This window comes from Phasianus colchicus, chromosome 2 (genome assembly GCF_987193195.1).
Source record: "Phasianus colchicus chromosome 2, bPhaCol1.hap1.1, whole genome shotgun sequence".
Classification (NCBI taxonomy): domain Eukaryota; kingdom Metazoa; phylum Chordata; class Aves; order Galliformes; family Phasianidae; genus Phasianus; species Phasianus colchicus.
This window is the reverse complement of record NC_143437.1, coordinates 90,633,734-90,650,220: the sequence shown is the minus strand read 5'-3', so window position 1 is coordinate 90,650,220 and position 16,487 is coordinate 90,633,734. Positions and strand designations below refer to the sequence as shown.

General features: G+C 38.5%; 1 protein-coding gene across 9 annotated transcripts in view; it reads left to right on the top strand.

The window, feature by feature from the left end:
• The window catches only part of ARHGEF10 (Rho guanine nucleotide exchange factor 10), a 115,823-nt gene extending 104,798 nt beyond the window's left edge, over positions 1-11,025 (top strand). For all 9 annotated transcript variants that reach the window (XM_090136310.1, XM_090136308.1, XM_090136305.1 and 6 more), the window contains 2 exons: positions 5,134-5,256; positions 7,419-11,025. In XM_090136310.1, the coding sequence (XP_089992436.1) occupies positions 5,134-5,256; positions 7,419-7,921 (626 nt within the window). In that variant the 3' untranslated portion in view covers positions 7,922-11,025. The remainder of the gene's footprint in view (positions 1-5,133; positions 5,257-7,418) is intronic.
• The last annotated feature ends 5,462 nt before the right edge of the window (positions 11,026-16,487 follow it).

Below are 16,487 nucleotides of genomic sequence, written 5' to 3'. Positions count from 1 at the left end.
GTGTGATACTGGCCTAATAGGCTGCATGGAGAGGTCATCTGCATCTTCACTTAAAGCAATGGACATCACTTGTTCACATAAAGAAATTGTCATTATTTTGTATGTATACAGTAGAAGTTAAAGACAAATTTACTGTGTCAGAAAGGCTACTTGAATTACAAAGCTATTTAGAGGGTACTTGCTGTAATCAATTAAGACAGAGAGGAAGTTTTTCATACCCTTGGTAATCAGTTCTCATGATGTTAGATCTTTTCCATTTGGGGGAGAAGACAGCTTTTAATATCACTGCTTTCTTTGTTCTAAAGGATGTGCCTCCTTTACTTTGAGAAAGATAACTCAGCAGCCCACTTAGTAAGAGAGAATCAAAGAATAATGAAATATAAAGGAAGTGGCAAAGGAAATTACTGTCATTATGATTCAATGGTATTTAATAATGTAAAAAAGGAGACAGAACCACAGACCACAAGCCAAAAGTATATATATATTTTTTAAATCATGATTGATTTGTGGAAATATTCTATATACTGTGTTCACAGAGGTCTGGCTAAGGAAAGAGCTTGACTGGAAAAGTGCCACCTAGATATAGGTCAGATTTTGGTTATTTTCATGTCAAGTATGTCAGCTAAATGGCTTAAAAAGACCAATGAATCTGCTGAGACATCTGAGTGGGTTCTGAACAACTACTGTATCCCAAAACACCCTCTATCAACTGTGTCCTTGCAAGCTGTCGTTCAGTTGTGCTCAGTCAGGTAGTCCACATACAAGGGATGTAACTGATACTCCTAGTGACTCTGTTCTGTGCTCAAGCTGATAATTTTCTGGAGTTGTGGGAAGTTTGTACATAGGGACACAGATCTGAAAAGTAAACCTGAGCTTACTTTCCATGGGATTTCTGTTTAGTACAGGGTGCTCCACAGAAGCATTGCATGATGTATCATCAAAACCACAAACCATAAAATACTTTCTAATATTGTATAACAGAGTTAGGTTCTCTTTAGAAATAACTAAATAAATATCTACAAAAAGCAAAAAAACAGTATGAAAAAAAGAAGATTGAGCTGAAGAGCATCATCATTTCTACAGACCATACAACAGTATGAGACTGATTTTAAGTGGCCTAAGCTCAGCTGTCTGCCAACTGACATACTGAGTAAGAAAAAAAAATTAGTATTTGAAGACAAATGTAAACAACTCACTAATGTGCTTCAACTATTAGCTTAGTACTTACGACCAGTGATTTAATCTCAGTGATTAAAAGGTAACTTTTCACCCGTCTTTGTCACATCTCACACAGCCTGGTTAGTGAAAATAAATTAAAATCTTACAGCATGTAAGTTTGATGAGTTTAGTGAGTACACAGTTCTTGGTTTTATTAATAATCTTGTTTTCAATTTCATTTGAATTTCATTTGACACTTTTGAATGACTGCATTGTACAAATGTTCCTCAGACATGCTTTTTAGAGAGATTTCTGTGACCTTGGTTCACTGTATTTCTTTGCTCATATGAATGATGAAAGCTTACCTGCAGAACAGAGAGGCAGTTGCTGTACTCTGATTGTGTGCATGTATCCTTCAATGGCACATGCATGTTTCCTGGACACAGATGGGAAAGGCAGAGAAAAATGGTATCATTTCGTTTCTGCAGAAAACAAACTATACATTGAGACTTAGAGCCTCCTTTTGTCCCTACTTCACCAGATGCCACAGCATAAAATGTAATTGTTTTATGATTTTACTGATGAGAAATGATTAAAAGATGCATGAAAATCTGAGGTCAGCCCATCTGATTTGCTCTTTTAGACAGTTTTTTATATAGCAGGAAGAGCAAGGTCACGGAAGAGGATATGCACCAGTATGTCCTTGCTTGTATCTAGGGAGCACATGATTGAGTCTGAGTCAGAAGATGAGACCTGAGAAAGGCTGAACACAAAGCAGAAATATATATTAAAACTATTTGTCCTTGTATAAGCCTAGTTGGTGGCTTCAGTTCTTGGTAGACTCAAGATCTTGGTAAGATTATTTCATGACTTTAACAATTCCATCATTGCACTGTAACAGTGTGATCTAGCAGTTTTCCTATTTAAAGTAAATTTTGTTTGTTTTTGGCATTTGCTTTTCTGACTTTACAGTCAGAATTACAATTACTATTTATTTGAATAGTATTTTCTCTCTCTCTTTTTTTTTTTTTAGTTATTATATGCTATTTCAAAGTATTTTTTCAGATGCAGATGTTTCCTGCTTTTCAAAGATTTCAAAGCAAATGTTCCTTTTGACCTCACTGTAGATGTTTCATGCTTAAGGCTGTGTTCTCTGCTTAAGATTCTAAGTTGCTGGCTGGTAATTTGCTGTTTTCGCCTACAGAAACAGTGAGGAGCATTACTGGTTTTCACTGGTAACAATTAGTATTTGTACATAGTTTCAGGGTTGGTGTATAGAATCATGCATATTGTTTTTACATTTTAAACAGTTGAAAAGGTATTAAAGATCTATTGTTAGAAATGTGAGCATAAATGTGAGCATCTTCTTCAAAGGCTTTGACAGGCAGAAGTAAAACTGATGTTTTTTACAATTAAAAAAAAACTTGAAAATTGCACTTTAATATTTCTGTTTGCACTTTGTAAAACAACTTTAAGTGAAATGGAGTGAGATTAGGCCAACCTGTAGTTACCTTGTGTTTGCTGTGACACAGGTTGTGGGAGATCTTAAATATCCTGTGTAGCCTGAGCAAATCTGAACTCTAAATCACAAAGTTCAAATCTTGATTTTTGACAACTCCAATATGCAAAGGTTGTTGAACATCCACATTTGAACTTGTTTTGACCTGTTATAAAGGTAAATATAAAATCTGTATTAGCGAATGATTGAGGATAGACAAATGGTTATCACATGTTGTATGTACGGCTTTGAAAACAGCACAAGCAGACTTTTATTGTGCATTACTGTTTTTCTTTCACTCTCAAGGCTGCCACATGTCATCACTGTAGTTTTGATGTGTTTTTGAACAGCGTGAGGTCGCCTGACTGCTCTCCACCCTCTCACTCCTGAAGTAGAAATCTATGCCTCCCCAGAGGACTTTCCATCTAACTAACCAGTGTTGAAGGAGTGTTTTTGTGTGCTTTGCTTTGGAAACTAAATTCATCTCATAAAATAAATAAATAAAGCCTTCAAAAGGCTTCTAATTTGTCTAAGGACATAAACCATCTATGCTTATCTACCTCAAGAGGGATAATACCATCATACCAACAGGAATAATGACAGTTTATGGAAAAACCATAGGTGTCTCTCTTCTCGTCTGTTATCAGTAGGCAAAAATTAAATTAATTTCCCTTATGCTGATTATTCCTTATGTGGCCATGACAGTAATTGGTGAGTGATCTCCCTGTCCTTACCTCAGCCCACAAGCATTTTTCATCACATTTTCTCTCTGTTCTTTTGGGGAGTTGGAGTGGTGTGGTAGAGCTTAGCTGCTGCCAGTGTGAAACCACCACATTCACTGAAGGCCTCCATGAGTAGATGGAGCCTCTTCAACTTTTTCATGCTAATTACCTATTGAGAGTGACCTCATTGCCTTTAAGGCATTTTAGAATGTGTTTTAGGGTAGTCAAAGCTGAGATTCCAGATCAGGCCCTGCAGGTGTTGTGTGCCTTTTACAATACACCATTACTGGATAAATGTTTTGGTTTTGTAGAGTTCTGTGAGGAAAGACTTGGGCTGCGGTCCACCTGCTGCTTTCCAGTTGAGTGCTTTAACCTTCAGGCTTCAGTCAAACTGCTTCTTCCCTGCTTTCCAAGTGGGTCTGTGATTCATGCATTCTTAGCTGTAAATTGGCCCAGCTTCAAAGGAAGAGATGGAAAATTCATTCACTTGTGATGTACCGTAATTAAGGTATTTTTCCAAGGTGTGGAACATGTAGGTTCATCTAAGTTATATCAGAAGTGGAATCCGCATTCCCTACTTACTGGTGAAGTGATTAACAACTTGAGAGCTATGATAAAGATTGGAATGACTGCTCTCTTATCATGTAAAGTTAATTGTAAATCCAAGCATGTGTAAGCTGTGAACCTGGGTAACTTCAACACAGCTTAAATGCTTCTTTGTGTAAACGTGAGTCATGGCAGAAGTTTTGGGCAGGAATTATTTTCATAATTTTCCATTTCTGCAACCTGTCAAGGGCATTTGGAAAGTAAGTCCAGCTACCCAGAATTAAATATTTCGCAAGCATTGTAAGCAGAAATGACTATTCTCACAAGAAAAACAAAAATCTCATCAATAGAAGAGATTTGTATGAGGTCAGATAATAGACTTCTGAGTTCATTTTGTCTGTCTTCTTGAAACAAGCCAAATTGCATCTGGGTGCTTAAGAATTTGTACAGCCAAATTTGAGTACGTTCAGTTATAGAGGTGCTCCGCTACCTTTCTGAGCAACTGGTGGTTGGCTGTCTTCATGGTGAACAAGATTTTTCCTACATTTAAAGTAAATTTGTCATGTTCCAAATTTGACCCATGCTGTATTATCCTGTCACTGAGCACATCTGAGTAAAGTCTCTTCTGCATACACTCCCATTAGTGCACACAAGTTGTATTTTTCAGTCTCTCTTTGTACACTATTTACCCCAGTGTCTTGTTCATCTTAATAGGCTTTCACTGGGATTTATCCCAGTATGCCAATGTCATTGTTGTACAGGAGAACCCCAGTGTGGATGTGATACTATGGACAATGTGGACTTCTGGTACTATTTCACAAAAGTAAAATCATGAGAAAAAATTAATCATGAAAAAGTTTGAGTCTCAAGTATAGTGTGTTGTCGTAATACATTATTGAGCACTGGGAAGTGGAATGCCTTTCAGTTTTATTATTAAGAGATACACAGTCAAATTTGCAAAAGCAAATTTGTAAAGGTAATGTGTGTCTGGTTTTAGATACTGTGGTTTAGAGATGTAGGGCAGATAATGGAAGTTCAGCTGTGTTTAAATTATGACGTATGTAAAGTTTAATACAATCCCGTGATACATTTGCCTTTCTGATGAGTGCTTTGCTGAATGCAGCTGTGCAGCTGATTGTGTGTTTGAGGTTACTTTGACCTTGGCAAAGATCAGTACATAAATAATACAGCACTTCCTGCACTTCACAGGGCAGCAGCGTGTTTCTGTGACCAGCCTGCTGGTGTGCCATGGCTTATTACTGGTTGGAACAAATCTGGGGATAATAGTAGCATTGCCAGTGCCACGCTTGCAGGGAATTCCCAAAGTAACTGGTGAGTGACATTTCTCAAATGGATTTGGTAGGATGTCGTTATGCTGAAGATTTTTTTCCTGTCAATAGTTCAAATGATTCTGCCAAACTACATGTGTTGTGGAAGTACTCATCAGAGCTTTGTAATGAAATTCTATCTGTTCTTCTTCCTTATCCTTTCTTATCCTTATTTCCCCATGCCTGTCTGAATTTGTCTCAGTTGTTTGAGTCAAGACAGCATTTTTTCTTGATGGAATAAGAACATGATAGGCATTAATCCTATCAGAGTACAGTAGAAAAATACAAGAATGAGAAGAGAGGGCATTGCAAAGAATCTTTCTTCCATACTTGGAGAAGGTAGATGCATTGGGTTTAGAGACGTGGGTACTGACAATGCAGTACATTCTCTATCTGGTTATTTGGCGCACTGTTTTTGTGACCTTTCTTGCCAAAACTAGAGACTTGGAACGTATAAGAACATATATTTCTTTTTTTTTTTTTTTTTTTACAACAACCAGTATTTTTGCATTTTGGTGCATTGATAAGTTAGTTTTATATTTCCTTGTTTGAAACATAGGAATGCTGCTGAATCATTTTGTAAATGTTTAAGCTACTAGCAGAAGTGAGATTTTTTTTTAATGTATATGTAATTCCAATTAAGTACCTCATTGTTATACTACAGTTCAGTTTCACAGTTTTACTAGAGCTTCTGAGCAGTGGAGGAAAGCTGTCATATTCTATGAGGCAAGTTATTTGTAACCTCCTTCAGGGATAAAAGAAAGTATATGTAACTTTTCAGAATGAAAATGAATTGTATTCAGCAAAATACGCAGCAGTAATCAGAGAATCACTGGTTTGGATTGGGAGGAGCCCTTAAGATCACCTAGTTCCAACCCCCTGCTATAGGCAGGGACACTCCCTCCAGACCAGGTTGCTCACAGCCCCATCCAGCCTGGCCTTGAGTGCTTCCAGGGAGGGAGCATCCACAACCTCGCTGGGCAACCTGTTCCAGTGCCTCACCACCTTCACAGTAAAGAATTTCTTCCTGATATCTAGTCTAAATCTACCCTCTTCCAGTTTAGAGCTGTTTGGTCTCATCCTGTCACTACCTGCCCTTATGAGAAGTCCCTCCTCAGCTTCCCTATAGGCCCCCTTCAGGTATTGAAACATGACAAATGTTTCTTAGAAGTTATGGAAGCAGTATTAGGTATAAATAAATACAATACAAGCAAATGTATTGTTGCAGAATGAAATAGTCTCATTTTATTCTTCCACTTTCTGTTTTGATTGTTGTGATTTACATCATCTGTATATTGCATTTTTTTTAGGGTTAGATCTTCTCAGGTTTGACAGCATTGCATCAAGATTTATAGTCTTCAGATACAGTATTTGGAATTTGAGCAACAACAAAAAATTTGCACTTTTTCCACTTGTGCTTTCAGTCCTGATAATTCATTTTTTTATCATTGCACTTTCTGCAAAAGCAGATTTATTTTTTTTTTTTTATCATTACCTGGAATGTATTAGGGAGCTAGGAATGGATGGGGTGACTTATAGAGTAGTGATTTCTTTGATAGCCTAACTTTTTTTCATCTTATAGGTGATTTTGTGTAATGCTATCCTTTTTCTTCTTGCTGTAAGAGCCCCATACACTGACGTTGTTAGAGCTTCTGAATTTGGCATTATGCAATTTATTTTCCATATATTCTTAAAATTTTCATGTGTAATTTTTCCTTGTACTACTTGCAGTATTGCAGTGAAAGAGATGTTCGTATGCTTTTCTAGAATGGTACAGGGGTACAGTAGGATTAACTGAAAACCACATATTTTCTTTGTGGATTACTGTAGAAAACTCAGCATGTTATTTTTGTGTCAATGCCAAAAAAAGTTAGCAGAAAATGTCTGTATTCATGCTGCCGTAACACAGCACAAGTCAACTTGAATTCATTCTGTCGTGTTCCAACTGGTTTATTAACACAGTCCTAAAGCATCCTTATGGCACAATAGTTTTTTTTTCCTACACTTTTCTTTAAATTGTTTATGTACAAGGAAATAGACAGTCTGTAGATGGACTGAATGCATATAACAGGATTTTAAGAGTTATGCATTCCTAAGCAAATTTAATGAAGTGATTATTGTGGAGTGCTATAGTTAAAATATTGTCGTCTTTTCTTTTGGCTGCAGGAAGAGGAATAGTGTCGTATCATGCACACAATGGGCCAGTCAAGTTTCTTGTAATGGCTACATCTATAAACAAGAAAAATAAAAACAAGCTAAGGAACAGCCTGCCTCGTGGCTCAGAATCTAAAGATAAAGACCAGAGGAATGTTCTGCACAGTGACAGACCAGGCTCTTCCAGTAGCAGCAACCCTGATACTTCAGTTTGGCTGGGAGGTTCAGCAGGATCCATTACACAAAAAAGTGACTTGTCTTCATCTTCTGGATCCCTTACATCAAGTTCCCTAGAGCATAGGCCAGAGGACAGTAACATTTATGAGCTTTTGAAGGATCAAAATATCTCTTTTAAAAATAAAAGACAGAGATCCAAGAAAATGAAAGCAAGTTCAGTATTAGTCATTTCTGGTGGCCAAGGACACAGAAGAGTGAACAAGAAGACCAAGCAGCAACGACAAGATGAATTAGTGTCTTCAGTGATGGTCTGGCAAATCCCGCTACTAAATATATGAGTGAACTAAATTCAAGATACTTTCTGCCATTAAAAAGTCTGACATCTTTATGCAGCAAATGCCAGCTTCGGACCCAAACCAAAAGACTTTATGATGTGGGAGCAATTTCAGTAGGATTCGATCACAGAATTAAGGGATACAAAGCAGAGTCTTCACATACGCAGAACATTCTGTGGTGTCAGGGTATTGGAAAATGTCTAGCTGTTGATGCTATCTTTGATACTTACAACAGAAAGGATTTGTCAGACATTTTAAAAGATTTTAGGAATTTTGTCTTATTTATATTCACATTTATAAATATCGTCATTATGTTCTATAGCGCTTAGGGAAGGCAAGGAACATGTGCTATGTCACATGCTGGTTTTTGCTTATGTAAATCAGCTGTTGTTTCCTTTTTCAAACTGACATATTGCATGAGCTGTAGATTTTAACAAATTAGCACAAACAATTTTTAAACAATAAAAATCCTAATGTGAAAGCTAATATTAGCAATTACTGTAACTGTTGGTAACATCATTCCATAAGCTAGGGTTTGGTCTGAACAAACACAGTTATATTAATTGAAACATTTTTTTTTACTACGTAGAAAATAGATTTTTTTCTTTGTATTTTTAATGCTCAGTATTATGAAAAAAGTTGCAGTATAAAAAGTCCATTAATTTTCTCAGTAGGTGTAATGTGTCTGTTATTCATCTTTGTCATACAGAAAAAGCTGTAAGGATATTGTGGCACACATGGTAGAAAGTACAGATAAAGAACAGTTGTGCATTGTAGTGCTGGTAATGCATTCCCCTCCTGGCAGTTTTGTGTCAAAGGTAGATAAGGACTGTGCCATTATTAACGAGGTATGCATATTCCATATGTAAATAATGAGCTCAGAAATATACTGAAATAATCTGTGGGAAGCTCAAGTAATCGTTGTAGATATTTGTCCTACATCAGTAGATCTGTGCTATGTCCTCAGGCAAATACCTATCAGATAATGTCAGTCCAAAAATGCAGACAGCAGGGTTATGGTCCAATCTGCTCATCCAGAGATTCAGCCAAGCATGGTCTGATAAATAGGTATTGTAAAACTAGGGTGCACAATTTCTTTGCATTTATTCACTGAGTGGGACAAGGTGTTGCTTTGGTACTGCTTTAGAGGGCTGAATTTTAAACAGGGACCAAGTTAATCTTTTTTTTTCTTTCTTAATGAATGGATATATTTCCAAAAGGAATTTTGAACTCGGGGATACTATTGACATTGCTTTTTGCACTATAGTCTCTGCATGTGAAATACAGCTCAGACAGATATTGCAAAAAAATGGTTATGAGACACCTTCTTCAGTCACAATGGACTTAGTATGTGTGAAATGAGGGCTTCTATCTTCTTCCCTTGTCAATAAACTGAAAGATTACAGAGAGATTAAGACTCTTAGGTTTAATTTGGGTGTGTTAAAAACTCTAATACTGTCCACCAGTTCAGTAAAATATAAACTAAATATATCCAAAGCAAAAGTCTATCAGATGTTTGCATTGACTAAAATCAAGTGCAAGTTTTGGCTGTTTTGGTGCTTGCCTTGTCCCAGTAAATTATAAATGTACTCTGAATTTTCAGTTTGCTCTGAAAAGCAAATCTGTATCAAGCCAACACCAATGTCAGTGGATGGGCTGACTCACTGAGTTTGATGGAGTTCTGCAGTAAGGTGGTGTCTTGCCTTGCCTGCCACTCAGGACAGAGGACGTGCTACTGCAGCAAACCTTCCTCTGCTGCCACCAAAACAGACAATTCAACAATCAGATACATAGGGGCTCAGCTCACATCCTACATCCTGATCAGAAAAGTCAGCTTGAGCCATAATAGCACAAACTTCAGTAAGTCACAAAGAACTTTTGTTAGAGATTGGATTGTAGGTCTAGAGTTTTCCTTCCTGCTTTGTGGTTTTATTCTGCATCTTTCACCACGATTCTTACCATGCAGCTGGGTGCTCCCGGCATTGATATGGGCTTAGTGTCAGCATCAGTCCCTGTGAAATAAAAAGCAGAGTGTCTCTAAGGCAGGCTGCCAGCAACATTTTCCCAAAGTTTTCCTCTTCTTCTTGTCCTTGTGCCTGGTCTACCTTGCCTGAGGGTTCAAGGCCAGCTGTGTTTCCCACATTCTTCCATAGGCCCTGGGAGTTTCTCTTTGCCCACCGTGTGGAAATACTAAATTGTACAGTGTGAGGTATGTATACTGAATAACACATTATAAGATTTTCCTGTCTATAAAGCCTATATAACCTGATGTCTCTTTGCTACACTAGGGCAGAAGAACCACAGGTGTGATTCCGCGTGCTCCTCAGGGGTGGGCTTCCGTGTCCATGCTTTTAGGACTGGAAGATTATGCTCACTTTTTCATGGGTCTTTATTATTAAGAATAGTAAGCCAAGACCCCATGTATTAATCTGGAAACGCAAGTGTGGAGTTATTACAGGAGGTGCTAGCAATGAGGCATAAGAGTTTTAAAATTCTAAGTGATATTCATCCTACCTTCCAGATGAAATGTAGCTTTCTTCAATTTAGTCAAGAAAACAGGAGAAACAAAATACAAATCTGCTCTTCAGAAAGTCCATTGGAGTTTTGCCACTGACTTCAGTAAGAACAGAAATAGGTCCCTCATTTACACCATAGTGCTTTGAAAGTAAAGATATGTATTTGTCTTACCAAGTAGAAAAGACAAAGATAAGCTGTATACCTTTGGAAATATGAATTGAAGTAGACCTTCAGTGATTGGAGCATGATGTGCAATACTTGTTTTCTGATACATAGCTTACGTAATAAGGTATTGCCTTGCAATGAAAGCAGACAGGAACCAAAGTTTCTCTTACAGCAAGCAAGTAAACTTTATAGCTGTTTCTGACTGCTGCTGGGTAGATTGGATTTTGCTTTCTGGTACTGCTTTGCTAGATTTGTAGAATTTATGGAAGACTTTAGGGAAAAGGGGGAAAAAGTGTAACCACTATGATATATTCTGTATATGTTTTCTAACACATAGTAGGGTCTTTTGTAACATGAGCCATAAAAGTACATATTTATGTTCAAAGTATAAGCTGAGAAAATGTTTAATAAAAAATGTGCTACAACTTAATTTCAGAAGTGCATTTATTGGGTTGCTATATTAACAAGAGAGCTAGAATTTGGGGCTTGCATTACTGAATAACGAAATAATATGTAATTAGGACAACAAAAGTTTTTGTACTTTCTAGAATTTAATTGCATATGCAATTGCTACAAATGATGCAGACTCGCAGTGAGTTTGACCTCTGTATCAATGGACACAAATTGTATCTGAGCAGGAACATTTTCACTATGCTGTCTGCAGGAAATACACATCATTTGAGTAGCACGTGTTACATAAAAATGAGATGCAGTGTTCCAAGTGAGTGTTCCAGAACACAGCATTAACAGAGGAAATTAATTTTCATTTGGTAATTGGCAATTCATGCTAATTAATGTGCCCTAAAGGATGTATAGAGAATCCCATGATTGTGCTTAAATTCTGAGACTTGTATTCATCAGGCTCAGGAACGGCCTTTCGTGTGTACCTGCACTGTTACAAATAAAGAGCTATTGAAAAGAGGTAAAATGAACAACTATTAAAGCCTGCCTTTTGTTCTTGTTTTTAACACCGTGTCTATTTTATGTATTGCTCTGGAAAACACTGATTGATTCCCTCTCCCAGAGTACACTGATATTTCGTTTCCCTGCCATTCTTATTGCTGAAGTAGCAGACACAAAACAAAATCAAATTCCATGATTGCACGATGTTGTGAACTCACGTTCCTCAAGATGGGTTCAGTCCCAGTGGGAATTTGCAACTGCTGTGTGAGTGGGATGCTGAGCGTTACAGGTTGTGCACTGCCCCTTTGAGATTCGACAGAATGCTGGGAAAGATCCTGAGTTGTGGTTTAGTGCTTAAACTTCATAATTCCTCTCTCTAAGACGAATTTGATTCTTAAAGTACATAAAGTACTTAAAGTACATAAAGAGGGGTGGGAAAAACTTGCAGTTTGAAAGGTGTAATTAATGGAGAGCTCTATAAGAGTTTATCTTCACCGAGTATTTCAATGAGTGATACCATGGGGTAATTCAGTATTTTTGATTGCTTTATTATATCTTCGTAGTAATAATACTTCCTGCACTAATAGTACTGTTAAGAAGGCAGATTAATATTATCTGTAGCTCAGAAGAAACTGAGTTGTAAAGTGACTTGAAGCCACATGGTGAGTTTGTAAAAGAAAACAGATTGAAGACATTACAGCTTCCTAAGCCCGTGATGAGCCTTTTAAGCCATGTTCCTCTTTGCAGGCATTCCATGTGTGTGGCTAAGCACTGCCCACTCTGCTTACTGGGCAGGAGCAGGGCGGTCTCCTACATGAGACAATAGCAATACGTGCTCACAGAGGCTGGTTCTTAAACATTTTATGCTATTATGATGAGAGCATAGACACCAGCACAGACTTAACCCCTACCATGGAGATACCAGTGACTGGTGCAAGGAGCACCACAAGTCTGTGGTGGATAGTTAGCTGCCTGCGTTATGCCAGAGCTCAGAATTCTACTTTACTTCCATCATTGTTCAGACTTGCCATCTTTATAGCTGTGTGGGGGATCTACATTCTACTTTTCTCACAAATGCTATATGTGCTTTGCTGGATCCATCTGCTATCTGGTTCAAGAAATCTGCAGAATCAGTTGGTTTGCTGCTGCCTTGTACTTGTGCTTACTTGATCCCAGCACTGTCCTTAAAGGCATGCCATTATCAAACACTCTTCACCTTTAAGACAAAACATGAAAATAGCAACACTGAAATAGCACGGAAAGGATCTCAAAATTTCCCAGGCAAATGAGGATCTACTGTGAGTCTATTTGAAATGCAACAATGTGGACGTATGACCAAAAGCACCTGAAGTGCTTTGGCCAAGCTCCATTAACTGCTCAATAAAAGGCAGTTAGTCATTCACAATACAACCTTCAGGGGTGTTCAAAAGGATTTTTTTCCTACAGCAAAACACGCCTTGACAGCAGAACTGCACGCTCTGCTGATGTGCGTATTGTTATACTCCAGGGATAATCACAGTTATCGCTTACGTGTGTCTCGGCCCAGAAGATGAGCTGGAGCACCTAGGAGGAAGACAACATGCCTTGGGGGAGATCAAATCATTGTAAGCATTCACTGGAAACCCTACTTAAGGGATACTTTGACATTTGAAAGTTAAGGTGGGCCACTTGCAGTTTTTGCAGGCACAGAAGTACCAAATTGCAACTAAAATCTGTGTATTTGCATTCCTGAATACAAACATCAAGGTTTTAAACTCAAGAGATTAGATACAGCTTGGCAGCAGAGGCATGGACTTCTCATTTTTGCTCTCTGTTAGTCCTAATTGGAGAGAAACACTATGGAGTTTCGCCTTGAGCATCAGGGTCACATTGAATGCTAGCACAAAGAAATGTGCTAACTCGCACCTACCAAAGCAAATCATAAAGGCTGTCTACTGTGGACTTGTCTGTTTTCTTCTCTCTGCCAGCATCTGGAGTTTCAGAACACGCCTATGAAGCAGCGCTCAGTGTTTTTTTTTATGTGCTTTTTAAAAAAGGGTTTATTTCCTGGAGAATTGGGTAGCACACACCACGACCTTTAATGAGATGGGTTATTCTTAGGTTAGCCAAGATTTGTAAATTAAACATCTTGTCTATTATGTTCCTACAAGCAGCCTGTGATGCTCTTAATCCAGATCAGAAGCAATGGATGCCATCAGTAAAGTTAAGCTGCTTCTGTGCTGACTCACACAGCAAATGCTGCTCACGCACCCACTGTGCCAGGTGGGGTCCTCCAGCCAGCCCCACCCCTGCACCAGCCCCACTGCCTGAGCAAGCAGAAATGGCCGCAGCCTGTAGCTCTGTGTGATGACATTTCATTGGTGTGCCAATATTTGGAAGGAACATACCAATCACAAGGTATCTTGCTCCCAAGCCATAGTGCTGACCATGGATGTACTTTGAGGAGACAGGCAGTGGGAAGAATACAGCTGATTATGGCTGGGAAAGAACACTGACAGGATTTCTCATATTACTGTAAAGAGCAAGGTTAGGTTTTAATTCTCTGTTTCAAATCCTTTGGTTTTTATGGTCTTTTTTTTAGTAAATTATGAGAAAATGTGCTTGTTTTCCCAATGGTCCATCTAAGTAAACACTGCAAGTTCCCCACCTCTTAACCTTACCAAATACTTTTAACCAAATTAACAGCTTTTCTACCTGTTCGGAGCACTGTTTTGGGTGATAAAGCTCTCAGTAATCCAGTCTCTTCTGCTGTGCTCCTTGTTCTTTTCCCTTATAAATAATACTGATCTGTCTCTGGTGCATAAAAGCATGCAACCCAACCCTGAAGAAACCTTCATGATCTATTTTTCCTTATGGCTATTACTACTCCTACAAGCTGATCACTTTTACAGTGATCTACAATTTCTAATATTTGAGTGCATTATACAAAGGATATAATACACCAAGGTAGATCAGCTCCTCAGAAATACTGTTCTCTGATTATAATGCATGCTGTGTAACATGCCTACAGCATGTATGCTTTTTGTAGTCCAGACACACAGGATTTATTTTAGTCCTCTTGGGCTGCTCAGCAGACATATAATGAGCTGTTGTTGTGAGCCAGCAATAGCAATCACACCAACCCTTGAGGCTGTTATGTTATAGAAAAAGAAGCATTTCACACACAAGTAGTAAGCTGTCAAACACAGGATGAGCAAAATAAGCCAGTATTTTTCCCCTGTTTTGTTTTGCTTACATTTTGGCTTCTGGTTGTGAACCAGATCTCTGGATGCTGCAGGAACCACTGTTATCAGCTATTGCTGCTATGTACCTGATACTTACCTCACTGTGCACAGGTGAAATACTACTGGGTTTTACCTGTGCCACTCCCAGAATTTTGGTGTTGCAATGGTTTAGTTGTCCAGTACATCCACGTGTTGATCTAAACCACAGAAGAATAGTCTGCCAACAGCTTTGCACATTGTGCAAACAAGTCAAGTTTGTATAGGCATGCAAGTCCTACCTGGTGTGCTGGACATGTGCCCACAACAGGACAGACTCAGCAAGAGCAGGCTGCACAATACACCCAAGAGCAGGGTAAATGATGGAGTACAGACCTGTGCCTAGCTCTGTGCCCTTGCCAGCATTGCTGTGCTATCCCCTGATAAGATCTGGGCACCTGTACATGCCTCTGGATCTGGGTGCAACTGTGTGTCCCTGTCATGAGAATGGTATTCAGCTCTGCTGCCCCTCTCTCTACTGGAGCCATCACAGTCTGAAGTCTTCAAAGAAAAGAAATTGGGGATCTTTTGTTTATCCTGATGTGGATTCAAAAGTGAGAAGGGTGCCTATTTTGTCTCCAATATAGGTGCAGTATTCCTATTCTTATTTCCAATACTGTGCCTACTGTGCACTGGGATAATTCATTTCTCAATTCAGGTGCTTAAAATCAATCATTTACTACTACGCCAGCATGACTTTACAGCTAATGGAGAGAAACAGGCAATACCAAAGGATGATCATGTTAAGATATAATGTGTAAGTTAGGTGAGAAATATTGTCCTCCAGACATGTTTATTGCAGTACATTAATTATAAGTGCAGACTCAGTGAACTCAAGCTGCAGAGAAATCACAGAATGAGAAGATGATTTCCACAGATTTTAGCACCATCTCCAGATCCACTAAAAACTGCAAGGTTAGTTGATGAGCAGCCTTATTCTCTGTCGGACGTTCCCAGCCTTGAAACAAAGAGCAGCAGTAATTGCAAAAATATGCTAATATGTCAGCATATGTCAGCTAATGTTTTATCTGTTTACACTTAAAGGTTTGAGGATAAATTCTCAATTATCCCAAGCTCAAACACCTCTGTGCAAACACAGACTAGAGTGTGATGTGACATTAAACTTGGTGAAGAGCTACACAAATTCTGTAGTGCTTAATGTCATCATATATTCAGAAAGCACGAGCCAAAACAATCTTAAATGATCCCAGGTACGATGCTGTTGGCACAGTCTTGTTAATGAAAACAGAAGTGAGGCTTTTGAAAATCATTTCCCAGACCTCTATTTGTTGTCCAGTTTCAGTGTCATTTTGAAATATATAGCATGTAAAGTCACACCAAATAGCAGGAAGATTGGTTCCTGATGTCAGAAGAGTCATTCCTGGCAGGCTGCAGTGGATCTGCTAGTATCACGTGGAAACTTCTTCCAACGAGCCAGGAATGAAACCTTGCACAGTAAGAGATCCAAATGAGAGAAGAGCAGGAAATGCACTATTATGCTGAAGACTTATGTTGTAGCCACCAATTATTCTAAAACCCCCACAACACTGTATTATTATTATTTATTCACCTCATGGCCCCAGAAAGCACAATGGTCTCTCAGCGGAGATGAGACATGACCTCAGCTTGACAACTAGCATTAAACTTAAGCGCTGCACTCAAGTAATAAGATGAGTAGAGCCGATGGCTTCAAGAGGTTACACTTATCCAGCACTGCAGGCAAG